This window comes from Bubalus bubalis, chromosome 23 (assembly GCF_019923935.1).
Source record: "Bubalus bubalis isolate 160015118507 breed Murrah chromosome 23, NDDB_SH_1, whole genome shotgun sequence".
Classification (NCBI taxonomy): domain Eukaryota; kingdom Metazoa; phylum Chordata; class Mammalia; order Artiodactyla; family Bovidae; genus Bubalus; species Bubalus bubalis.
In genome coordinates this window covers 37297764-37323229 of record NC_059179.1, presented here as the reverse complement: position 1 = coordinate 37323229, position 25466 = coordinate 37297764, and the positions used below count along the sequence as shown (strand labels likewise).

The following is a 25466-nucleotide window of genomic DNA, read 5'->3' as shown; positions in this document are numbered from 1 at the left end:
CATCTTTTCATGTGTTCGTTAGCCATCTGTATGTCTTCTTTGGAGAAATGTCTGTTTAGTACTTTGGCCCATTTTTTGATTGGGTCATTTATTTTTCTGGAATTGAGCTGCAGGAGCTGCTTGTATATTTTTGAGATTAATTCTTTGTCAGTTGCTTCATTTGCTATTATTTTCTCCCATTCTGAAGGCTGTCTTTTCACCTTGCTTAGAGTTTCCTTGGTTGTGCAAAAGCTTTTAAGTTTAATTAGGTCCCATTTGTTTATTTGCATTTATTTCCATTATTCTGGGATGGGGGTCATAGAGAATCCTGCTGTGATTTATGTCAGAGAGTGTTTTGCCTATGTTTTCCTCTAGGAGTTTTATAGTTTCTGGTCTTACATTTAGCTCTTTAATCTGTTTTGAGTTTATTTTTGTGTATGGTGTTAGAAAGTGTTCTAGTTTCATTCTTTTACAAGTGGTTGACCAGTTTTCCCAGCACCACTTGTTAAAGAGATTGTCTTTTCTCCACTGTATATTCTTGCCCTCTTTGTCAAAGATAAGGTGTCTATAGGTGTGTGGATTTATCTCTGGGCTTTCTATTTTGTTCCATTGATCTATATTTCTGTCTTTGTGCCAGTACCATACTGTCTTGATAACTGTGGCTTTGTAGTAGAGCCTGAAGTCAGGCAGGTTGATTCCTCCAGTTCCATTCTTCTTTCTTAAGATTGCTTTGGCTATTCGAGGTTTTTTTGTATTTTCATACAAATTGTGAAATTATTTGTTCTAGCTCTGTGAAGAATGCTGTTGGTAGCTTGATAGGGATTGCATTGAATCTATAGATTGCTTTGGGTAGTAGACTCATTTTCACTATATTGATTCTTCTGATCCATGAACATGGTATATTTCTCCATCTATTAGTGTCATCTTTGATTTCTTTCACCAGTGTTTTATAGTTTTCTATATATAGGTCTTTTGTTTTTTTAGGTAGATATATTCCTAAGTATTTTATTCTTTTCATTGCAATGGTGAATGGAATTGTTTCCTTAATTTCTCTTTCTGTCTTCTCATTATTAATGTATAGGAATGCAAGGGATTTCTATGTGTTCATTTTGTATCCTGCAACTTTACTATATTCACTGATTAGCTCTAGTAATTTTCTGATGGAGTCTTTAGGGTTTTCTATGTAGAGGATCATGTCATCTGCAAACAGTTCGAGTTTTACTTCTTTTCCAGTCTGGATTCCTTTTATTTTTTTTTCTTCTCTGATTGCTGTGGCCAAAACTTTCAAAACTATGTTGAATAGTAGTGGTGAGTGGGCACCCTTGTCTTGTTCCTGACTTTAGGGGAAATGCTTTCAATTTTTCACCATTGAGGATAATGTTTGCTGTGGGTTTGTCATATATAGCTTTTATTATGTTGAGGTATGTTCCTTCTATTCCTGCTTTCTGGAGAGTTTTTATCATAAATGGATGTTGAATTTTGTCAAAGGCTTTCTCTGCATCTATTGAGATAATCATATGGTTTTTATTTTTCAATTTGTTAATGTGTGTATTACATTGATTGATTTGTGGACATTGAAGAATCCTTGTATCCCTGGGATAAAGCCCACTTGGTCATGATGTATGATCTTTTTAATGTGTTGTTGGATTCTGTTTGCTAGAATTTTGTTAAGGATTTTTGCATCTCCGTTCATCAGATATTGCCCTGTAGTTTTCTTTTTTTGTGGCATCTTTGTCAGGTTTTGGTATTAGGGTGATGGTGGCCCCATAGAATGAGTTTGGAAATTTACCTTCCTCTGCAATTTTCTGGAAGAGTTTGAGTAGGATAGGTGTTAGCTCTTCTCTAAATTTTTGGTAGAATTCAGCTGTGAAGCCATCTGGTCCTGGGCTTTTGTTTGCTGGAAGATTTCTGATTAGTTTCAATTTCCATGCTTGTGATGGGTCTGTTAAGATTTTCTGTTTTTTCCTGGTTCAGTTTTGGAAAGTTGTACTTTTCTAAGAATTTGTCCATTTCTTCCACGTTGTCCATTTTATTGGCATATAATTGCTGATAGTAGTCTCTTATGATCCTTTGTATTTCTGTGTTGTCTGTTGTGATCTCTCCATTTTCATTTCTAATTTTATTGATTTGATTTTTCTCCCTTTGTTTCTTGATGAGTCTGGCTAATGGTTTGTCAATTTTATTTATCTTCTCAAAGAACCAGCTTTTGGCTTTGTTGATTTTTGCTATGGTCTCTTTTGTTTCTTTTGCATTTATTTCTGCCGTAATTTTTAAGATTTCTTTCCTTCTACTAACCCTGGGGTTCTTCATTTCTTCCTTTTCTAGTTGCTTTAGGTGTAGAGTTAGGTTATTTATTTGACTTTTTTCTTGTTTCTTGAGGTATGCCTGTATTGCTATGAACCTTCCCCTTAGCACTGCTTTTACAGTGTCCCACAGGTTTTGGGTTGTTGTGTTTTCATTTTCATTTGTTTCTATGCATATTTTGATTTCTTTTTTTATTTCTTCTGTGAGTTGTTGGTTATTCAGCAGCGTGTTTCTCAGCCTCCATATGTTGGAATTTTTAATAGTGTTTCTCCTGTAATTGAGATCTAATCTTACTGCAATGTGGTCAGAAAAGATGCTTGGAATGATTTCAATTTTTTTGAATTAAAAAAAAATCCACAGTCCAGGATGTGATCTCTCCTGGAGAAGGTTCCGTGTGCGCTTGAGAAAAAGGTGAAATTCATTCTTTTGGGGTGAAATGTCCTATAGATATCAATTAGATCTAACTGGTCTATTGTATCATTTAAAGTTTGTGTTTCCTTGTTAATTTTTTTTTTTTAATTTTCTGTTTAGTTGATCTATCCATAGGTGTGAGTGGGGTATTAAAATCTCCCACTATTATTGTGTTATTGTTAATTTCTCCTTTCATACTTGTTAGTATTTGTCTTACATATTGCGGTGCTCCTATGTTGGGTGCATATATGTTTATAATTGTTATATTTTCTTCTTGGATTGATCCTTTGATCATTATGTAGTGTCCTTCTTTGTTTCTTTTCACAGTCTTTGTTTTAAAGTCTATTTTGTCTGATATGAGTATTGCTAGTCCTGCTTTCTTTTGGTCTCTATTTGTGTGGAATATCTTCTTCCAGCCCTTCACTTTCAGTCTGTATGTGTCCCTTGTTTCTAGATGAGTCTCTTGTAGACAACATATTTAGGGGTCTTGTTTTGTATCCATTCAGCCAGTCTTTGTCTTTTGGTTGGGGCATTTAACCCATTTACATTTAAGGTAATTATTGATAAGTATGATCCCATTGCCATTTACTTCATTGTTTTGGGTTCGAGTTTATACACCCTTTCTGTGTTTCCTGTCTGGAGAAGATCCTTTAGCATTTGTTAGAGAGCTGGTTTGGTGGTGCTAAATTCTCTCAGCTTTTGCTTGTCTGTAAAGCTTTTGATTTCTCCTTCATATTTGAATGAGATCCTTGCTGGGTACAGTAATCTGGGCTGTAGGTTATTTTCTTTCATCACTTTAAGTATGTCCTGCCATTTCTTCCTGGCCTGAAGAGTTTCTATTGAAAGATCAGCTGTTATCCTTATGGGAATCCCCTTGTGTGTTATTTGTTGTTTTTCCCTTGCTTCTTTTAATATTTGTTCTTTGTGTTTGATCTTTGTTAATTTGATTAACATGTGTCTTGGGGTATTTCGCCTTGGGTTTATCCTGTTTGGGACTCTCTGGGTTTCTTGGACTTGGGTGATTATTTCCTTCCCCATTTTAGGAAAGTTTTCAACTATTATCTCCTCAAGTATTTTCTCATGGTCTTTCTTTTTGTCTTCTTCTTCTGGGACTACTATGATTTGAATGTTGTGGCTTTTAACATTGTCCCAGAGGTCTCTGAGATTGTCTTCATTTCTTTTAATTCGTTTTTCTTTTTTCCTCTGTTTCATTTATTTCTACCATTCTATCTTCTACCTTACTTATCCTATCTTCTGCCTCCGTTATTCTACTGTTGGTTCCCTCCAGAGTGTTTTTGATCTCATTTATTGCATTATTCACTATATATTGACTCTTTTTTATTTCTTCTAGGTCCTTGTTAAACCTTTCTTGCATCTTCTCAATCCTGTCTCCAGGCTATTTATCTGTAACTCCATTTTGTTTTCAAGATTTTGGCTCATTTTCACTATCATTATTCAGAATTCTTTATCAGGTAGATTCCCTATCTCTTCCTCTTTTGTTTGGTTTGGTGGGCATTTATCCTGTTCCTTTCCCTGCTGGGTATTTCTCTGCCTTTTCATCTTGTTTATATTGCTGTGTTTGGGGTGGCCTTTCTGTATTCTGGCAGTTTGTGGTTCCTCTTTATTGTGGAGTTTCCTCACTGTGGGTGGGGTTGGACAGGTGGCTTGTCAAGGTTTCCTGGTTAGGGAAGCTTGTGTAAGTGTTCTGGTGGGCGGAGCTGAATTTCTTCTCTCTGGAGTGCCATGAAGTGTCCAGTAATGAGTTATGAGATGTCAGTGGGTTTGGAGTGACTTTGGGCAGCCTGTATATTGAAGCTCAGGGCTAGGTTCCTGTATTGCTGGAGAATTTGCGTGGTATGTCTTGCTCTGGAACTTGTTGGCCCTTGGGTGGTGCTTGGTTTCAGTGTAGGTGTGGAGGTGTTTGATGAGCACCTATCGATTAATATTCCCTGGAGTCAGGAGTTCTCTGGTGTTCTCAGGGTTTGGACTTAAGCCTCCTGACTCTGGTTTTCAGTCTTATTCTTACAGTAGCCTCGAGACTTCTCCATCTCCTTTCGAAGACAATGGGCTGCTTTTCTGGGTGCTTGATGTCCTCTGCCAGCATTCAGAAGTTGTTTTGTGGAACTTACTCAGTGTTCAAATGTTCTTTTGATGAATTTGTCGGGGAGAAAGTGGTCTCCCTATCCTATTCCTCTGCCATCTTAGGATCGCCCCTATGACATCCTTATATATAGAATCTAAAAAGAAAATAATTACCTTTAGAGTAACATGTAAACTTTGCTTCCATCTACCATTTCTCTTTTCCCTTTCTCTTCCTCTAAATACCTTTGATAGTTTAAAAAATTTGCATTTCTCTTTATGAACAACTCAGAGCCTGAAAGAATTCACCTTTATTATTGTATTCATTCAGTTTTTACCTTTACTGCATCAGCCTAGTTTACGTTTGGATGGCAGGAAGACAGAGTATTGACTCTTCACTCAGTCTGAAAAGAACAGAAAATGAAATCTAAGAAAACTTTATCTGTTAAAAAACTGTGCCTGAGATAAATGGTTCATGACTTTAGAACAGAGGGTGGCAATTCAGATTTGGAAGGGAATGAGGCAGTTTTCACCAGTGAAAAGCACCATTTGCTGTGAATCCCTGTATGCCCCGAGCAGTTAATTTCTGCACTAGTAAAAGTGAAATAAATGACTGTACCTTGTAGGCTGTTTGAGGATTAAATGAGATAACCCACGTAAAAAGTGCTGAACACAGGGCTTGGCACTGCACTCTACAAATACTAGTTGTTGCTACTACCATCATCTCATTTACTGTGCCATCCAGGGCTTGACTGCCCTTCAGTACTGAGTTCATATCATTTACCCTCCATGAATTAGTTTCGGGACACAGTCTCCACATTTGGACAGCACAAGGGGAAGTTTTCATTTGGTACAAAATTGAAATCTGCCTCCCTGTAATGTTTCCCTACTAGTTCTAGTTCTCTTAGTATAGGAAGAACAGCCAAAAGAGTGTGAGAAAAAGCTTTGTTAGACTGTTGGAATCAACTCTTCCTAGCCTGGCATACTCTTCCTAGCTGGTTTTGACCATATTTCCCTGTGTTTCTTGGCTCTCTACCAGCTCTTCCCGAGTCTATCTCTTGTCTTTCTGGACAAAGTACACCACTGCTGAGCAAAGCCATGTTTCCTGGAAAGACAGATGGAAGTAAAAGTGAAGTTCCTTCATGGCTTTTAGGCCACTCAGCATTAGATCCTTTGCTCTCTTTTAGGGCCTACCAGTTTTCCTGCATACCTGCTAGCATTCATGATTGTTTTCTCACTACATGAAAACCTTTCTAAGTAATCCAATACTGCAGGAGAATTTATAGTATGTTTGCCATGTATACATTAGAGATATCCTGCCTCTAAAGATTGCTGAGAATGGGCTGTATGGAGAGGAATTTTGCTCAGGAAGCAGCACCCTGGGTGGGGTGGCACTTTTTAAAATATGAGCAATTAGAAAAGAACATAGAAAATTGGAGTCCTCTAGACATAGTTTTGGCTGGCCTTTACCAGTTAGAACTCTGTAATCTGGGATATGTTCCTTAACTTCTCCAGGCCTCGGTGTTCTCAAATACAAAAACTGCTCTGGTAATGCCTACCTCGTAAGATTGTCGTGAGGATCTTTGAGCAGACACATGTGAAGGGCTCAGCACACAATAGACACATTGTTGGCCCGATAAACGGTGATAGTGGTTGTTTCCTAAGCTGTTCTGTGCTACAGGGAACATTCCTATGAAAGGGGTGTTCACATATGAACCTAGGCCTGAGACAATTTCAGTCATCAGACACACACGGACATGAATACCTACTTTTCTACGTAGCATTGTGCTGGGTGTAAGAGAGTCAGCCATGAATGAAGAATTTTTCTGCCCTGATGCTCACTCAGTGGAAGACAAAGCAAATTAAAAGAACCCCAGTGCCCCTACAGTGTGATACATTCTATGATGGCAAGTGTATGAGCATGTTCTGGGGTCATAGAACAGGAGAGACAGACTTTGCTAATTCGACTAGACTGATAGAAGCAGCAGTTGATACTCTTTCAGGTTATACTTCTGAATTCTCAGAGTCATTAATAAAAAAAAAATTTTATTATGGAAAGTGTCAAGCTTGTATAAAAGTAAAAAATATATAATGAACCGTCCCCGCCATGTACCTACCACACAGCTTCAAAAGTTGTCAGTTTGTGTCCAGTCTTGTCTTCTGTACATTCATACACCTATTCTCACTGACCTCAGATTATTTTGAAACTAATTCCAGTCATCATTCATTTGATCTGTAAATATTTCAGTATGTATTTCTAAAATACTAGGATTTTTAAAAAACATAGCTGTAGTAGGGTCACTTTATTTAAAGTTCATCTTTTTTCTTTTTTAAACCTTTTTGTCATCCAAATTATAGGTGTTTTAGGTACAGCACTGGGTCATGGATTGTGGATATTATGAGGAAAGCCTGAATTTAGGACTATAGGCAAATCATTATATGAACAGTTAAAGTTTTAAAAAATCTTTATCATTTGAAAGTAAATAAATTTATATATTAAAAAAAAGATTTCTGGGACTTCCCTGGCATCCATTGGTTAAGACTCCATACTTCCACTGCAGGGGGCACTGGTTGGATCCTTGATTGAGGGACTAGGATCCCACGTGCCACACAAAAAATAATTTGTTTCATGTCAGTGACCTGACTTTTGGTTTTGGAAATTGGATCATCCTTTGTAAAGATACAAATGCCCTTTGAAATATGCTCCTCTCTTTTGGATCTAGAAAGTTTGTAAGTAGGTTTCTCTGGTGTCAGCTTAGCATTGGGATAATTTTTTAAACTGAAAATTAAAGCACAGTTTAAGTTTTCCACTGTTCCCTCTTATAAGAAGAAATAAAAACCTACCTGATGGAGTATACTGGATCAGAACTGGAGAAAATGTGGACTAGCGTTGCCCAGCTAAGTTTATCAAGTTAAATTACAGGGCAACTTTTTACAAAATGTTTAGAAAATAAGTATTGTTGTTTTCCTCTCTCTCTTTACTGGGGCTAAACCTTTCTAGTGTGGGGCTAAACCTTTCTAGTGTGAAATGATTTTTCTTACTTTTCTATGAGCAAGAATATTATTGAATAAAAAGTCAAATTCCTATGAAAAATGCAGAGTGTTTATGTTTTTGTTATGATAGAAATACCAGATTGTGGTAGAAGGTGTCAAGTAGTTAAGGCTAAAAATTTGAAGTAATATTTGATGTTGTAAAAATTGTGTGGGTTTCTTTTCTCTTTCCTTCACAGTTTTGAAGAACCTACCTTGTAAACATAGTGATAAAATGCCAGGAATATTAGGACTTTAAGGAAATAATAGAGCCTATTATTTAAACTACAATATAAAAGGCAATTATATTGATGAAGAGCTACATGGTCTTTGTGTGTGTGAATAAACTTGGCCTGTGTTCAGCTTCTATTTGTTCTTCTGGCATAAACACATATTGTGTGTGATTCCAGTTTAATGGGGACCCGTTTGTATGCCAAGCAGCTGCATTTTAGGACCTATTGCGTGATTTCATAGCTCTCTGAAAATTGGTTCTATTCAGAACAAGAGATAGAAGAGGAGAAGGGGGGGTGCTGTGGGGGGGGGGTGGGGGAGAGCTTCAACACACAATCATTTCTTTTCAATTGGAGCCAGAAAGGTTGATGACAACATGACCATTGTGTTATAATGATAAGACCACTACGGCATCTGTACCTCTCATCAAGGCTTTCACACAGCAGCAGATACAATTTAATTCACTGCTCTGTCAGCAGTGCTGATACCATTATGCCGTCTGTCTCCACAGTTATAATCACTGTCCTCTGAGAAATGCAGTTGAAATGATCTTGAGCAGTCAAAGAAACTCTCAATTAAGGCTGCCACTTCCAATGTGTCAGATTGTGTCTTATGCACTTGGTACAATTTTCACTTCCAATCCTGTTTATTTACAATGTCTACCAGTAATTACGCTTAACGTGTCATTTAGTGAGGGGGGCCCCTGCCAAGCCGATTGTTGGGTGCTGCTGTACCATTGAGTGGGAGTTTCTCGAAGTCAATGCCATCAGCAGCTTTTAGGCCCTGATGGGATGCAGTAGTAATGTTGATAATGCAAGTATCGTGCTCATCAAGTCATAATTAGATGCCACTCAAATGTGCCACTTGTAATAACAGTGTTGATTCATGTTTTTCTCGGTGACTGCAACTACTAATTAGTTAAGTGGTTTTTGGTTGGCCTGCATTTGCTGCGGATCATTATTACTCCTGAAAAAATGTCAAGGTTAGAGATGTTTCTGGCCATTTAGTGCTGCTTTATGAATTTGAATATTAACATAATAAGAACTTTGGATGGACTTAGGAAGTAATACATTTTTGTATTTAATTTGGAGAGAAATTTTTTCCCCTGAGTTTAATCATAATTGCAGGTTAATTAAGCTTAAATGAAGCAAAAGTAATCTGTCTTTGTGTTATGTGAGCCCAGTGCTTTTTCCCTAACTTTGTTGGGTTTCACGTTTCTCTGCCCTTAATTTTTCTTTTTTTTGTAAGCCAAACAAATATCAATAAATATACATGTCTACAGTTAAGTTTGAGGTTCTGAGCATTTTCTTTTCAACTAGAATTATGGGTGAAAGGATTTGGCATTTTTCTTACTTGATCTACAAAGTATAACTCAGGTTCTACATTATTTTGTACTTTTGAATCTCATTTATATAAACCAGATACCAAAAAGTCTGAGAATTGCTGTTTTTGAAACATCGGTTAAACATCGAGTTTGTTATTTTTTTTAATCTTCCTGACAGTCTGTGATGTGAGAAGCAATTTGTTACCATCAACTTTTATCATCACTTAGTGCAAAAATCTTGATGCTATAGTTTTCTGCCCTGGAGTTTATGAAATACTTTGTCAGTAATAAAGACTACTATTGAAATACTCAATTTAGTTAAGCTGTCACATTGTTATTCTAGTTATGAGATCAATATGTAAGATTTATTTTTAAACATTTCTCTTTAGCTAGTTTTCCTGAGTAGATACATAGTTACATTCTGCTAAGAAAAGGAAATTATATTTGCCACTTTTAATTTATGAGAGGTTCTTTTGTTTAAATTAGCAGACATGTCTATAGTTATATAGACAGCTACATAGAAAAGAGACTCAAAAAAATTCTCAGTAGCTTTCCTAAAATGTGTGTAATAGCCATAAAAGTTCCTTGTTGTCGTTTTTCTTTTTACATTCAAATATTAGCTAAGATTTAATCAGAGCAGCATCTTCAACATTTTTTTTTTTCCATGGTAGCTAAAGGTCTGGCCAGCTAAAGAATTACAGTATTCTTAATCATGGGACAAGATGTGTGGGCTTCTGGAATAGCTGACTAATCTCTGAATGCTAAGACTTTTTCCCCCTCATTCCTAGTTTCTCACATGGTTATAGAGGAAGTGAATTTTATGCAGAACCATCTTGAAATAGAGAAGACTTGTCGAGAAAGTGCTGAAGCTTTGGCAACAAAGGTGAGACATTTCATATAAAGGAATTCTACCTGAGCTTTTAAAGTTCAACTTGCTTTTCTACATAGTGACCTCTATTTTCTTCTGCTTTTCTAGCTCTCTAATCAATTGATTCCGATCCTCATCAGAGGTCTCAGAATCCTGAAACGTGATTATGCAAATATCTGTCTTAATTCCAAGATTATTTCAATTATAAAAAAAAGAAGTGTTTGTATGTGTGTATCTCAATATTTCTGTGTGTGTGTTTTTTGCCTATGAAAATGGTCCCAGAGTGGCTGATTGAACTCGACTTGCCTCATGTCTGTGCATTTGGTTAAAATGCTAACCAAGTTTAAAACTAACTGAAAGTGACATAAAAGAGCAATGAATGTTTTCTGTTTGAATCAGATGAAAAAGTCAGCCTCAGACTGTACATTTCAGGTGATTATTTGTGAAAGCAGAGTGAAGGCATGCTAAAGGTGACCTCCAGTGCTCCACTGATTGCTTCTAGCTGATGAATTTAGCTAGTGTATAATTTTCTATATTCTATCTCATCAGAAGTACATTATTATTAAGGAATATTTTTATCTCTGTCTTACGTATTTTGGGTTGGGCAAAATGCATCTGAACCACTTCATCAGAAAATGGATTACAGCGATTTTCAGCCAGATTTCATTAGTGATGCTGGTTTTGTTTTTTGCCCTCTCCACTGTCACCTACCTCCACAGTGTTCCTTTGGATGCTCCTGAAATTCTATACATCAGACAGTCAGTCAGTCAGTTTAATCCATGTGCATTAGCATTGTGCTTGCTAGAGGTATTTGCTTAATTGTTTGCATAACGACACTACATTAGAATTCATAAGCTATGCAGGCAGAACCTAAATAAGTATATTAATGTGTGTATATAGCTTCTCTTCCATTATTTGTCCAAAGAATCTATAGCAATAGAGTCTGTTGCTTTAAAAAGAATGATAACATGGAGGTTCTATTCTGTATATCACTAGTGTTCACAGGTTCATAATACTGTTTGAATTTCTTTTCATTTCCTTTTCTTCTTTTGGGCCAAGTAGGAAAAATGTATTTGGAGCATACTAGCTGTTCTAAATCTTGTAGCGGCTAAGGATAGTTTCTGTATTTTCTCTTGTTTTTAACAAGTATTCCTGTTGCTATAGTACATCCAAAGTGAGAACCCTATCTCTCAGGACTGGCAGTCTATGGAAAACTATGGTTTGGGAGGGAGTATATACAGGTTTTATTACCAGTTATGTAATTTTGGACATACGTGACTTTGACCAGGTTAATTCTGTTCCCTAGATGGCTGTTGTCTCATCTTAAATGACAGGATAACCTTGAATTAGGACTAAAGTGAAAATGGGACAGACTTTGTTTATGATGACTTTAATCATTGGTCCCCTTAAAAATTATTTTATTGTTTCCCCCCCTTTTGTATTTAACAGTTGATTTTGAGTAGAAGAATTCACAATCTAACCTGCAATTATCATGTCATAATTTTCAAGGTAGACCAGGATTGATTTCTTAAGAATACCCAGACCCACCGCTCTAGGAATATGGCCCAGGCGTGTGAATGTTGAAAAAGTTGCCAGGTGACTGTATAGTCATCCCTGGTTATGACAGTGTGTTACTAATGTCTGGGGTCATTTTTACAGTTTAGTATTGATAATAGGACCCTTAACATAGAGTTCGTCTTCTTAAGAAGCTCTTTTGAAAATGGACAAATGGTTTGTTTTTGAGGGTATGTACAGGGTACTTTAGGATACAGTGTATGTGGACTTTAGAATAAAAAACCAAAAAAATCTATTTGATTAAATGCTATCAATATGCTCAATCGATGTGAAAGCTACAGCTTTGAATACAAAGTTTGGAAGCCTCATTATATGTGTGATCAATAAATGACAGTAACACATCCTGATTTAAGTATTAATTGTCATTTTTGAAAATAGTTTTCATTTTCTAAACAGCAAAGTTTCTGTAAGTACTTATTTTTCTAAGTCTTTGCTCTCAAATTAAGGGCAAATAGAATGTTTAATTCTTTTGATGCAATTTGCATTATTTCCTTAGAAGCAAATATGGATGCTTTGCTTTGCTGAAATGTGAAAGTTAAACCAATAGAATATAGACCAGTTATTTAAATTGTATGATCCAAGTCTGTTTAACATGCTTATTTTGTATCTTTAACTATCCATTAAACTGTGCTCTACATAAAAACCCTGTTTAAATTTGAATATAGCAAAAGGTTCTGTTCCTGTAGGGTTATGAAAGGCTTATTTTTGCCTTCTAACTTAGAAGAGTTCTGAAACAGAAGTAGCGTGTATTAACCTATATAACCGGATGGCTAATAATTGCAGTGACATTGGTTAGCTTAAATTTGTGAATTCAGAGTTCTCAAAAATTTCTACTTCGTATGGTCATAAAATTTCATGTGTATAAATCTTGTATTTTCTTCTTTCAGATAAGAAAATGATGTTTCCAGAGAAGACTTTTGAAATTATGTTTGGCTTTTTTCTTGAGAAAGTAACTTTGTTGAATAGAGTAATTGTATTACAGCCAAATAGCTGGTAGATATTGGTGCCTGGTTTGATAGGAGCATTAAACTCTTGAGGGCAGAGCTGTTAACTTACGTTATCAAATGTTACTTTGATGGTGGCCAGGGAAGTAATATGTTAAGAATCAGATGGCAAAAATGAGTATTTTCAGTTTTTCATGAATCCTGGGGAAAGGAACTTTGTATAGACAAATGCCTTGGTTGAAGAATACTAGCTTATAAATGATTTCTGGAGGAAAATTAATTAGTAACAAAATAAATCTCTTTTGTTACTATTAACTAATATTTGCTGAATTTTTACTGTAAGTCACTATGTTAAATGCTTTATATATAATAGGTCATTTAATCTGCATATTATGGGATGGAGACTATTTTAATCCTTAGTAGCTAATGAAAGTTTATTCTAGAGGCAGAGACAGAATTTGATTGCAGAGCTGTGTTGTCAGCTCTGCTATAGTGCTGCTGCTGCTGCTGCTGCTAAGTCGCTTCAGTCATGTCCGACTCTGTGCGACCCCATAGACGGCAGCCCGCTAGGCTGCCCCATCCCTGGGATTCTCCAGGCAAGAACACTGGAGTGGGTTGCCATTTCCTTCTCCAGTGCATGAAAGTGAAAAGTGAAAGTGAAGTCGCTCAGTCATGTCCGACTCTTAGCGACCCCATGGACTGCAGCCTACCAGGCTCCTCCGTCCATGGGATTTTCCAGGCAAGGGTACTGGAGTGGGGTGCCATTGCCTTCTCCGACTGCTGCTGCTAATTGTATAGAAATATATACCCAAGTACTGCATTCCTCCCTGTCAATTATTCTTAGTATTGATGTACATTTGAATCACCTGGGAAGCCCTGAAGAAGTACTATGCTGAACTCTATTGCCAGAGATTTTTGGCCTGGTGGGAGGGCCTGGTTCCTCAGGCCAAATATGGGAAGTTTTTTTTTTTTTTTTTTAACTCTACAGATTGTAATGTGCTGGGTTGGAAACCATTTGTTTATTAGGAGGCAGAATTACAAATTAGCCCTTGAGTTTTTCCACTCTTTTCTGAAATTGTTCTTTTTTCCCTGCATTCTGAAAAGATATCATCCTTTGAGAACTGACAATGATCCTTGAGCCTCTAGTGCCATGCTCTAGCATTCATGATTCAAAGAAGCCACGACAGTGCTTACTTGAATTGTCCATCTGAAGGAAGAGAGATTGGGAAATCGTGGGTCTCTTATTGTATTTCTGATCCTCTCCTGTAATATGGAGAGCTAGAAGCTGGAGCTATGTCTGGGGACTGGGAGTAAAAGTCTGTGCCTGATTCCTTGAATGGATCTCGCCAGCCTTCTCAGGAAGAATCTGGGAAGGGTTCATAGCCATTCCTGAGTGATCCTTCCTGATTCCCCAGAGAGGTCAGGGACCCTCTTGTGTTCCAGACCTTGCTAGTGATATGGGCTGGGCTTTCCCTGAGAGAAATCCTGAGGGGTCCTAATCATGATGACAAATGAAGGACCAAAGCCAGACAAGTGCCATACTAAACATCTTATTCTGGTGTAAGGTTTACATAGAGAAGGGCCTTTAGCGTTCTGGTGAATTATTTCTATTTGTATTTATATTCGGTGTCAGTTATTAAACTCAGAACTTGTTTTGATGGCCAACAGCCCTTACTAAATGCAAGCACATTTCTCTATCTTACATTTTATACTAGAGAAAGCAATCTACTAAACACTTCCTACTTAAATAAGAGAAGATCTTTCATATTTTAGTCTTGGGAATAAAGCAAAATCATATTTTCCTTCAGTGGACTTTGGATCAAGTTTGGTCTTTGTGTGTGCTTTGTACTAACATTTATATGCACATGAATACAGGAGCTAAAGAAGGTAATGATAATTAATAACCAACTCATTTTTTACATCAAGGGTGTACTAAATACATCAATGAATTAGGTTTGCTTTATCTGCAATGACATAGAGATAATAGAAACATATCTTGAACTTTCTTCTATTGTGTATTATTAGAATTCTAGGGATAGACAGAAACACATTTTGTATTAGTTTAGGCAAGAAAAGGGGAAAAAAAGTAGGAGTTTGTTCAGAGGGATATTGGAGAATCCCATAGAATCCATGAGCTAGTAGCATTTTAGGAATGGACTGGAACCCTGTGGGAAACCCAGTGTCTGTTGCTTTTCTGTCTCTCTGCACTTTGGCTCCATTTTGGCCTTGCTGCCGACTGCCTTTCTCTATTCCTCGGTTGAGTAGTGTGGTGTGGTTGCCAGTAGCTACTGTACATCCAGACACATGGACAGGAGTTCCTGTCCAGGAGAACAGGAATTGCTTTGGGAGAACTTGGCTGTTCCAGAAATTATGTGGAACATGAAGAGGCAGTGGCAGTGTCTTGAAAACAGGGAGTGCGGGACAAACATATAAAAGGTGTTCACAGCACAGCATCAAACCAAATAAAGTGTCTTAAATTAGGACTATTAATGAGTGGATAAATTGAAATTTGATATAATCTATACTGGTGTTTTATCTTAATTTTTCTTGTATTAGTTATAACTAGCATTTTCACATGCTGTAAGGCATAGGTCTTACTTAATTAGTTTAATGTTAAAAAGTATAAATAAAATAATATTTAGACTCTTCTGTTTCATGCTGTGAATGCTGATGAATGTGTAGACAAAAAGACAATTTGACTATTGTATAAAAACCCAAGACACTCATTTGCTATTAAAATAACTGTCTTTATATTTGCCTTAGTTAAATAAAGAAAATAAAGCATTGAAAAGAATCAGCATGTTATACATGGCCAAGCTGGGGCCAGATGTAATAACTGAGGAGATTAACATTGATGATGAGGATTCAGCCATGGACCCGGAGGATGTTGCCAAGACTTGCGTCTCAGTGCAGTGTCAGAAGCAGATCAAAGGTAGGATTCCTGGCTTAATTATTGAGCGTGGTTTTGACTCCTATTAGGATAATGCATCTCAACCCTGGTTGCACGTTGAAATTACATGAGGATTTCCATAAATACTGGTGCTGGGGTCCTTTTTCGGAAAAAAGTTCTGATTATTTGTCCCAGAGGGTAGTCTGGTTGAGAATCATGATGACTGTAGCTTTATGAGTTACTTTCTTATTTGGGATTAGGTACTTTTGAAAGCGCCATCTTGACAGGAACAGTCAGTTAACCTATACATGTCTTAAGGATAGGACTGTGTATTAAGATATTTTTGTTAAAAGAAAGAATGAATAAAAATTTTTTTAGCCAACACCTTCTATTAGTCTGTTGATTTCTCTGTTGAAATCTTTGGGGAAGATACCTCCTGAAATTGCTTTGTCTCTGCCCTCTAAGAACTTCTTCTAAGATTCAGGCAATGAGCTAGAAGCGATATGTAGTATTAAGCAACTCTGTTGGTCCCCAAATAGTTCTATAAATCAAAACCACACAAGACATCTGTGAAGTGCACATTAACTCTTTTAATAAATAAGCACACACATATAGTTTAGGATGTAGGAAAACAGTCTGGGGCTTGATAATTATTGGAGCATTTTAACTTACTGTATCTGTCAAGAATATTTGTTGGTTTGATAGATAAAACTTCAGTTGGAAATATAAAGAAGAAAGTAAAAAGAAAGCCGTTTTAACCCTGTATGTGCTGAATTGCTAAGTCATATTCAACTCTTTGTGATGCCATGGACTGACTACAGCCCGCCAGGCTCCTCTGTCCATGGACATTCCCTGGGAAGAATACTGGAGTGGGTTGCCATTTCCTCCTCCAGGGGATCTTCCTGACCCTGTAATCGAACCTGCGTTTCCTGCATCTCCTACCTTGGCAGGGAGATTCCTTAACCACTGAGCCACCTGGGAAGCCCCTCTTCTCACCTAAGAAAAAATTGTATTTATGTTGGCAGGAACGGGGAGAGGAAGTTTAAAGGCTTTCCTTTTGTTTCTATTTCTCCCTTCTGTTAGATCTTGAATAGTATGGTTTCTGATTCTTTTTCAAGATTAGTCCGGCAGTGGAGAAAGTGATTTTGAAATAAGTCTCTTGAGAGCCCCTTCATTAATCTGGGTTCATGTAAATAGTTTGATTTAATTTATTAGTAAATAACCACATAGAGCGTTTCCTATTGTCCTTGGAGAAGGGTAAGAAATTAAAAGCACTTAAAACCTAAGTGGCAAAACTATGTGGGCCTGGGTATAAATTTAAGTACTGTGCTGGTCCCTGTATTTTTTTTTTTTAACATTTGAGTAGTAGAAGTAACTTTAATATAACACCAGAAGCTTTTGCACTTATAGTGCCTAATATTTTCACTCTAGTAACACAGTTTTCAGTTAATCTCAATAATATGAAATATGAAATAAATTAAGAAACAAAACACCCACAACTCTGGAGAGAAAATTATTAGAATTAACCCTTTTTCAAATAGGTTGTATTTTGAGTCAGTTCACATAATATTTAAGGGCTATAAATTGGCAGCACGTCAGGGTTTTTTTCTTTAAATCAAAATCTCCAAATTGTTAGCTGCCCCGTTTGTTTGTATTGCATTGTGACAAGAGCCCATGGCCATTATAAAATAAAAAAGAAATTAGTACAGTGCCTTAATTTGTTTTGCTAAAAGCTTAAAAAATGCTACTTCTAAAATGCCAGACAGTTTCTAGAATATAGGTTTGACACAATGCAGAGAAAACATAATCTAGTACATTTAACATAGAATGCCTGATAGAAAATTTAAGAAACATAGCTATATTAGGGGAGGGGAACAAGTGAAATTTCCATTGTCTTTTGCTGCTTCCTTTTCCTTCTAATTGTTGAAAACCTTTGACAGTAAACTGCTCATGGACTGGTATTTTCAGTTCTTCTGACAAGATTGATTTCTTCTTTTAAAAATAAGTCTTTATTTTTTCTTTAAAAATGCAGACCTTCGGGATCAAATTGTATCTGTTCAGGAGGAAAAGAAGATATTAGCCATCGAACTGGAAAATCTCAAGAGCAGACTTGTAGAAGTAACAGAAGAAGTATGTATCTTAGGCCCGAAAGGCAGGACCTTTACTGTTTTAAGATGTTTGGGGACAGGCTGCATCAAAAACTTGCTGTTGGAAGCTAATTTCTGACATGAGAACCATGTACCAATTTTAGTCTTCTCTTGTCCCCGCTATTCCAGACCTACAAAAAGGTATAGAAAATAAGATCATAAGCATTCATGGGCCCGCTCGGTAGCTCAAGAAATAATGCACTAAAATAGCACTGAAGTGTTTCCTGTTATCCCGCATGTTTCACTGTTTGTAGATTTGTGACGATGATACCTGCATCTGAAATCACACTGTTGCTGCTGGTGAAGAATGATTTTGCTTCTGTAGTCGAGGGCTAACTCAGTAGAGAAAGGCTGTCCTCTGTACCTCCCAACACAGGCATATATGGTAGATGGTAGAATGGGTTCAAGTGGGTATTTGGAGAATCTTTTTATTTTTTCTCCTGAATTGTCTGTAAAAGCAAGAGCACGTACTTAGCCTTCTTTGCACGCGGCTTCAAGAATCTGCCTTTGCAGTCTCGATTTAACTTGTGTCAGTGGTTCTGAGTCTGTAGCCCAAGGTTTCCCAACTGATGTGTTATAGCACCTTGATATCTTGCCAGTGATCAAGTGTCCCAGGGTATGGGTCCCTTCAGTGAGCGGCCTCATCCAGTTCCCATACACATATTCTTAAGGACCAGAATGCGAAAAAGGTTGGGAAGCAGTGCCCATCTACCTCCCAGCCTCAGTTACTGTTTCAGTAAGTGTGAGTGGGAAGAAGGACAATGATATTTTGGAAGCACTGAGCAGGGTATACCAGTTACTAATTTAAACAGAAAGCAACAGTATACTTTGTACTAAAAGAGACCAGTTCACAGACTCTCTGGAAGTGCTGATGGATTCAGGGGCCCTTTCAGGACCATCATCTTAGCTTGTTTCTTGAGTGTTATCATAGGAGAGAAAGACATTTTGATGCATTCCATTTCTCAGTTATAATTATTTATTGATGATTCTCTTCCCTCCCACTTAGAGGTATTATTGCAAGCCATTTCAGAAGTTAGTTTTTTTTATGCTTATTTCAGACATCTGAAAAGTATAAAAAACAAAGTAATGAACATCCATATGCTGACTGCACAGTTCAGTATGTAAAACATTAACATATTATTGAAATCCATGTGTATCTCTCCCTGAGTGCTTTCTCCTGACTCCCTGCCCAGTTTCTCCAAGCAACCATTATTCTGAACTTGGTTTTTATGATTTCAGTGATTATGTTTACATATCTACTACAATGACTAGTATTTTGAATGTTTTTAACTATATAAACTTGCTTCTTAAATTCAACATAATGCTTTTGAGATCTATCCACTTGCTATATGTAACTTTACATTCTTCTTTTAGAACTCTACCATGATAGTCTCTTTTCCTGTGATGCCAAAAATTATTTCAGAAATTGAAGTTTTTTGGGGGGTAGGTTTTCATATGTATTTTAATTAAGTCAAAGGTCAAAGTATTTTTTATTAAAAATCTATGTATGTTTTGCTGCTGCTGCTGCTGCTAAGTCGCTTCAGTCATGTCTGACTCTGTGCGACCCCGCAGACAGCAGCCCACCAGGCTTGCCTGTCCCTGGGATTCTCCAGGAAAGAACACTACGTAAGCCAAATGTCATCAAAGTATAAAATGAATGCCAAAATTTAATATTGTATCCCTGATTAAATGATTCAGGTATTTTTGGGGTGCAATCTAGTTGGATTTTTCCTTTTGAAACGTCAATCATTTACGTTGGATGACTAGAACATTGCCATATTTAAGGAGCAATGCTAATGCTATTTGGAATATGTAAAGAAGTTCCAGGCATATATCCTAAATTAAATAGACACTTTGAGGCTATAAAAATGCTTTAATAAAAGCCTAACACAGTGAAGGCAATTATTGCTTTAGTGTAGCATCGGGTTGAAAATTGAACAGCAGTTTAAGTCGCCCATCATCATGTCATGTTTTACAGTTTTGGATGTTTTCTCCTCTCACAATATCACATTTTTAGGTAAATAAAGTTAAACAAGAAAAAGATGTTTTAAATTTGGAAGTTCTTGAACAGAGAAAAGTCTTAGAAAAATGCAACAGAGGTATGTGTTTCTAGTCTTTTCTTTCAAATCTATAATTTACTTTGTTTATATATATTTTGTATTATTTTATACCTGTGTCTAAAGAGTGTTATAGCAAAAGTTTTCTATATTGTGTCTTAACATCTAGCAATGAGTCTCACTCATTTCCTGTTCTTTTATTACCTAAGTTGGAGCCTGAGGAAATTTAAAAGTGCTTCTGCTTAAGGAATTCACAACCCACTCATTTTGAAACTTCAGACCTAAATCCTCTTTTGTCCTACATGTATCCTGGGACCATGGCCATATTGGTATTTATGTATCTGGTAGGTTTATTCAGTAAACCTCAGTCCAGCAGTGATTGGGATATCTACATAAATACATGCAACATTGGATGATAAAATTTTAAATTAAGAGGAAAAGGAAATAGTTTCATTACTAATATCTAGATTCCATACACATATGTTAACATACAATATTTGTCTTTCTCTTTATGACTTACTTCACCCTGTACAATAGGCTCTGGTTTCATTCACCTCATTAGGACTAACTAAAATGCGTTCTTTTTTAAAGCGGAGTAGCTTTCCATTGTATATATGTACTAAAATTTCTTTGTCCATTCGCCGTGGAGATGCAGACACAGAGAACAGACTCATGGACACAGTGTGGAAGGGGGGGTGGGACTAAGTCACTTTGTTTATGTCCGACTCTGTGTGACCTTGTGGGCCATAGCCCACCAGGCTCCTCTGTCCATGGGATTCTCCGGGCAAGAACACGAGTGGGTTGCCGTTTCCTTCTCCAGGGGATCTTCCAATCCAGAGATCGAACCTGCATCTCTTATGTCTCCTGCATTAACAGGCAGTTTCTTTGCCACTAGTGCCATATGAGAGAGTGGCATGGAAACATATACATTACCATGTATAAAATATAGTCAGTGGGAATTTGCGGTGTGACATAGGGAGCTCAAGCCCGTGTTCTCTGACCACCTAGAGCAGTGGGATGGGGTGGGAGTTGGGAGGGAGTTTCAGGAGGGGGAGACATACGTATGGCTGATTCGTGTTGCTGTGTGGCAGAAACCAGCACAGTATTGTAAAACAAATATCTTGCAATAAAAAATTAAAAAAAAAGAGGATATGGAAAACAGGACAAAGGGAAAGTGAAAGTCTGTGTTCAGATACAAGGTGCCTCCTTGCTCCAAGTCCTTGCACATTTCCTGCCTGTGTGCCTGAAGTCTGGCTGTGAGCTCCCTGGGAGCCAGAGCCAAGAGAGATTCATGATCTTTTCTGTGAATCACATAAAAATTTACCTCTTCGTCAGAAGAAGCAGACCTGGTCTCATGGTGAGAAAGAACTTTCTTCTAGAGAAAATTCTGTGTAATTTGATTTTATCATCCTAGTCATAAAGCATAGCATGTAATCTCATGGTGCTGTTTCTTATGTCTCCTGGTTTAGAACAAAGGAGTTATGCCAAAGTGCAAACGTAATTCTCAAGGGAAGCAGGGCCTCTTACTGTGCTTTTTGTTCTGCTTTTTCCCCTCAGCCACTGTCTTTCCTAGTTCAGAAACTACAACTTGAAAAGGAAACCTTTCAGACCCAGGACCTTCCCTGTTGGTAGTGGCGGTGGTTCTCTATCTTTGTGTCATTTATGAATTGAGATTCTTTTCTTTTTAATAAATGAACTTATAGCTAAGTGTGGGAGATGCACTAGGTTGTAACATTTCCTTTGCTCTTTGTGCATTTAAGAAGATATAAATGGTATAGAAGACTTTTCAGTTGTGATACACTATGCTATTAACAGGCTTCTACAAAGGTTAGTATGATGGCCCTTGCCTTCAGGGAGCCCCCTATCTAAGAAGAGAGAGAGATTATGTAAATAAATACATGACTAGGACCAACCCAATTTATTTCAGTCTAAGAGGACCAGGGCATGTGAAAATTCACTTTTTATCATAGTGTTCTGGTCATAGGAAAGAAAGTCAATTATCTTGCCCAGGACTTCTTTTTAAAAATAGGTTTGAGAATCATTTAGCTCTCAGGGACCTATAATTCACATCACAAACCACCACTTACATTGCTTCACTTGAGCAAGACTGTTAGTCTTTCCTCTGAGGAGGCGGTAGATTGACCGAGTACAAAGTTTGAAATTCTATGTCATTACACAGCAAACCAGTTCTTAGTCAGTTACGACTGAAGTGCCCTGGAGGAACAGCTTGTGAAAGCAGCCATTAAGAGAGCCTTTTTAAAGCTTTTTATCGCTATGACTCAGCTCAGAGTTGAGAGTGCCTGGCCTGAATCTGATGGAGAGATCAATGTACTATCCACCCATGTGGTACCTACTTGGTGATGACGCCATCACTCCCTCTGTCCCATCTATATCATTATTTAACAAAATGTCAAAAAGTAGGAAAGAATTCATGTTGCTCCTATTTGACAGGATATTCCCTTTGAAGGTTTCTGCCCACAGGGATTCTTTAGTTCAAAGCTCTGATTCTAGGTCTCTACAGATCTAAGGCTGCTTCTTTTCTTTATAAACATGGATAACACTTTGAAACAACTAATACATACACACACACACACGTATACATTTTTCTTTCTTTTTATTCAGGTAACATACTTTTTTTGGTGGGAAGTATAAATGCATATTGGAAAAGGAAAAAAAAAATCTCAACTTTTATAGTCCAGGTATGAGCACTGTTAACATTTTAGTGTTTATTCTTCCAGGAGAGGAAAGGAGGGGAGGGACAATTTACAGGTAGGGGACTAAGAGGTACAAAGTATTATGTATAAGATAAGTTACAAGGATATGTTGTACAACACAGGGAATATAGCCAGTGTTTTATAACTATAAATGGAGCATAACCTTTAAAAATTGTGAATCACTATACTGTACACCTGTAACATAATTTTGTGCATCAACTATCTTTCAATCAAAAAGCCTATATATACAGGTTAAATTGTTTGTTAAATATGTTTATAATGTATATGGAGTATAAAGAAAATACCAACAAAAAGGATAGTCTTTTTATCCATTGGTATTTTACAAGCCCCTGAACATCAATCTCTACTTGTATTTCTTCATTGAATTTTTATCATAGTTTTTATTTGTAGTTTTTCAGATATGTATATATCTCTGAACAGCATATTATTTAATTTTGCATGAACTTGATATATATGCTGTCATTTTGCCTGTGTCCTTCTGCAGCTTTTTGCATTTGTGAGGTTCATCCATATTAAAGGGTTTTACTGTGGTATGTTTCTTTTCTCTGCTGTATAATATTTCATTTGATGTCTATACCAAAATTTGTTTATCTAGTATCCACTCCAGTACTCTTGCCTGGAAAATCCCATGGATGGAGGAGCCTGGTGGGCTGCAGTCCATGGGGTCGCTGAGGGTAGGACACCACTGAGCGACTTCACTTTCACTTTTCACTTTCATGCATTGGAGAAGGAAACGGCAGCCGACTCCAGTGTTCTTGCCTGGAGAATCCCAGGGACGGGGAAGCCTGGTGGGCTGCCATCTCTGGGGTCGCACAGAGTCGGACACGACTGAAGCGACTTAGCAGCAGCAGTATCCAGTTGGTGGATGTTTGAGTTTTTTCCAGTTTTTTGGTATTCCAAATCATTGTGTTATGAGAATTCTTACACATGTCTTCTGGTGCAAATATCAAAGAGTTTCACTAACGTACACACCAAATGTAATATTTTATCTTCAATTTCACTACATAATGCCAGATTACTTTTAAAGTAGGTCTGTAAGTTTATATGCCTGTTAACAGTGTGTTTGTTCTCATTGTTCTGTGCCCTGTGCAAACTTGATATAGCTATACTTTAAAATTGTTGGCAGTCACCTCTTTGGTGAGTATAAAAGGATAGCTATGGTTTTACTTTCCATCTCCTTGGTTACTGATAAAGATGTTTGTTGGCCTTTTACATATTTCCTCCTCTGTGAAACTTTTATTGATGTGTTTTATATGTGGCTTTTAAGAAACAGGAATGAGCTCATTTTAAAGATATGTCATGAAGGTCTTTCCCATTTAGGAAATATGCCTCTACAATATAATTTTTTATGTTTTTATGTTGGTTTCTACCATGCAGCAGTGCACAACAGTGCAAATCAATCATCCCCTCTTGAGCGTCCCTTTCCGCTCCCGCCCCACCCCTTTGGGTCATCACAGAGTACCAGGCTGGCCTCCCTGTGCTATCCAGCGACTTCCCACTAGTTATCTGTTTCACACACGGTAGTGTATATATGTCAGTGCTACCTTCTCAATTCATCCGACACTGTTCTTCCCCTGCTGTGTCCCATCATCTGTTCTCTATGTCTGCATCTCCATTCTTCCCCTGAAAATATGTTCATCAGTACTGGTTTTCTGGATTCCATTATCTATGCATTAATGAACAATATTTGTTTTTCTCTTTCTTCACTCTGTGTAAGAGGCTCTAGATTCATCCACCTCACTGCACCTCACTCAGTACAACATAATCCTGTTGGCAGAATATTTCTTGTATATTTCTTTACTTACTGACCCCTCAATGTTAGGTCATCTACATTGTTTCATTATTTTCAGCAGTGATGCAGAGAGCACCTTTACAATTAGATCTCTGTAGGTTCATGATTCATTCTCTTAGGAGAATAAATACATTTCTAAAAGTGGAATTGTTGAGTCAAAGGGTATAAATAGTTTTAGATTTTTGATTCACATTGCCAGGTTGGTCTCTGAAAAGGTGTTATCTAATTTATATTCCAGCTACCAATGAATGTGGGTGTTTTGTATGCCTGAATAAGGAATCTTTTCGATGCTGTTTTTTCATCCATTTGCCTAATAATCTGTGTGGCCTATTGTCCATTTTCTTTTCCTTGTCTTCTTAAGTGTCCATGCTAGCAGTAGAAGAGTATGAGGAAATGCAGGTGAACTTGGAGCTGGAGAAGGACCTTCGAAAGAAAGCAGAGTCATTTGCACAAGAGGTAAATGTCTTGCAGAGACCTCATTTTTTAGTTTTATATTTTAAAGAGCTTTGCAGATGATATATGAAAACATTTTTTGAGGTTGAATAAACACTTGTCACTCTGAATAAAGATCATCTGCTCTAGGGAGCTATTTGGAATAGTATCAAGTTCACTGAACTTGGTGTCAGAGATCTGGATTTACATTTTTCCATGTCATTCGGGTAGTAGTCATTTGTTACTAGCAACTCTTAACCTCTTTGGGCTCCACTTTCACCATGGGTGATGATACCAACCTCACCAAGTGGATTGTAAAATCAAATGGCAAGAGTCTTCATAAGAATTTTATAAACTTGAAAATGCTACGGGGAAAATAAATTGTATTTAGGGATACCCATCCCATTACTTGCGATTTAAAGTCTGGTTTGAGTACAGGACTTTTGTATATTTCCAAAAGCCTTAAGAAACTGGGTTACATTTCAGCATATCACCTGAAAGAACATCATGGTGTTCAGTCACTGTTCAGTGCTCTCATTGTGTGCCTTGATTCTGCCACTTGCTGTGGAACATTGTCACACATGTTATACATCCATTATCTGAGCCTTTCCTCTCATGTTAGAGACGAGCTTTGAGCTTCTCATGCTCTGGGTTAACTTTGTTGACAC

At 37.2% G+C, this 25466-nt stretch overlaps 1 protein-coding gene across 4 annotated transcripts in view; it reads left to right on the top strand.

The window, feature by feature from the left end:
- SHTN1 (shootin 1) overlaps window positions 1-25466 on the top strand; it is a 110537-nt gene that overhangs the window by 32902 nt on the left and 52169 nt on the right. For all 4 annotated transcript variants that reach the window (XM_044935096.1, XM_006071689.3, XM_044935097.1 and 1 more), the window contains 5 exons: window positions 10147-10241; window positions 15509-15677; window positions 17668-17765; window positions 19800-19881; window positions 24728-24822. In XM_044935096.1, coding sequence (XP_044791031.1) covers window positions 10155-10241; window positions 15509-15677; window positions 17668-17765; window positions 19800-19881; window positions 24728-24822 — 531 coding nt within the window. In that variant the 5' untranslated portion in view covers window positions 10147-10154. The remainder of the gene's footprint in view (window positions 1-10146; window positions 10242-15508; window positions 15678-17667; window positions 17766-19799; window positions 19882-24727; window positions 24823-25466) is intronic.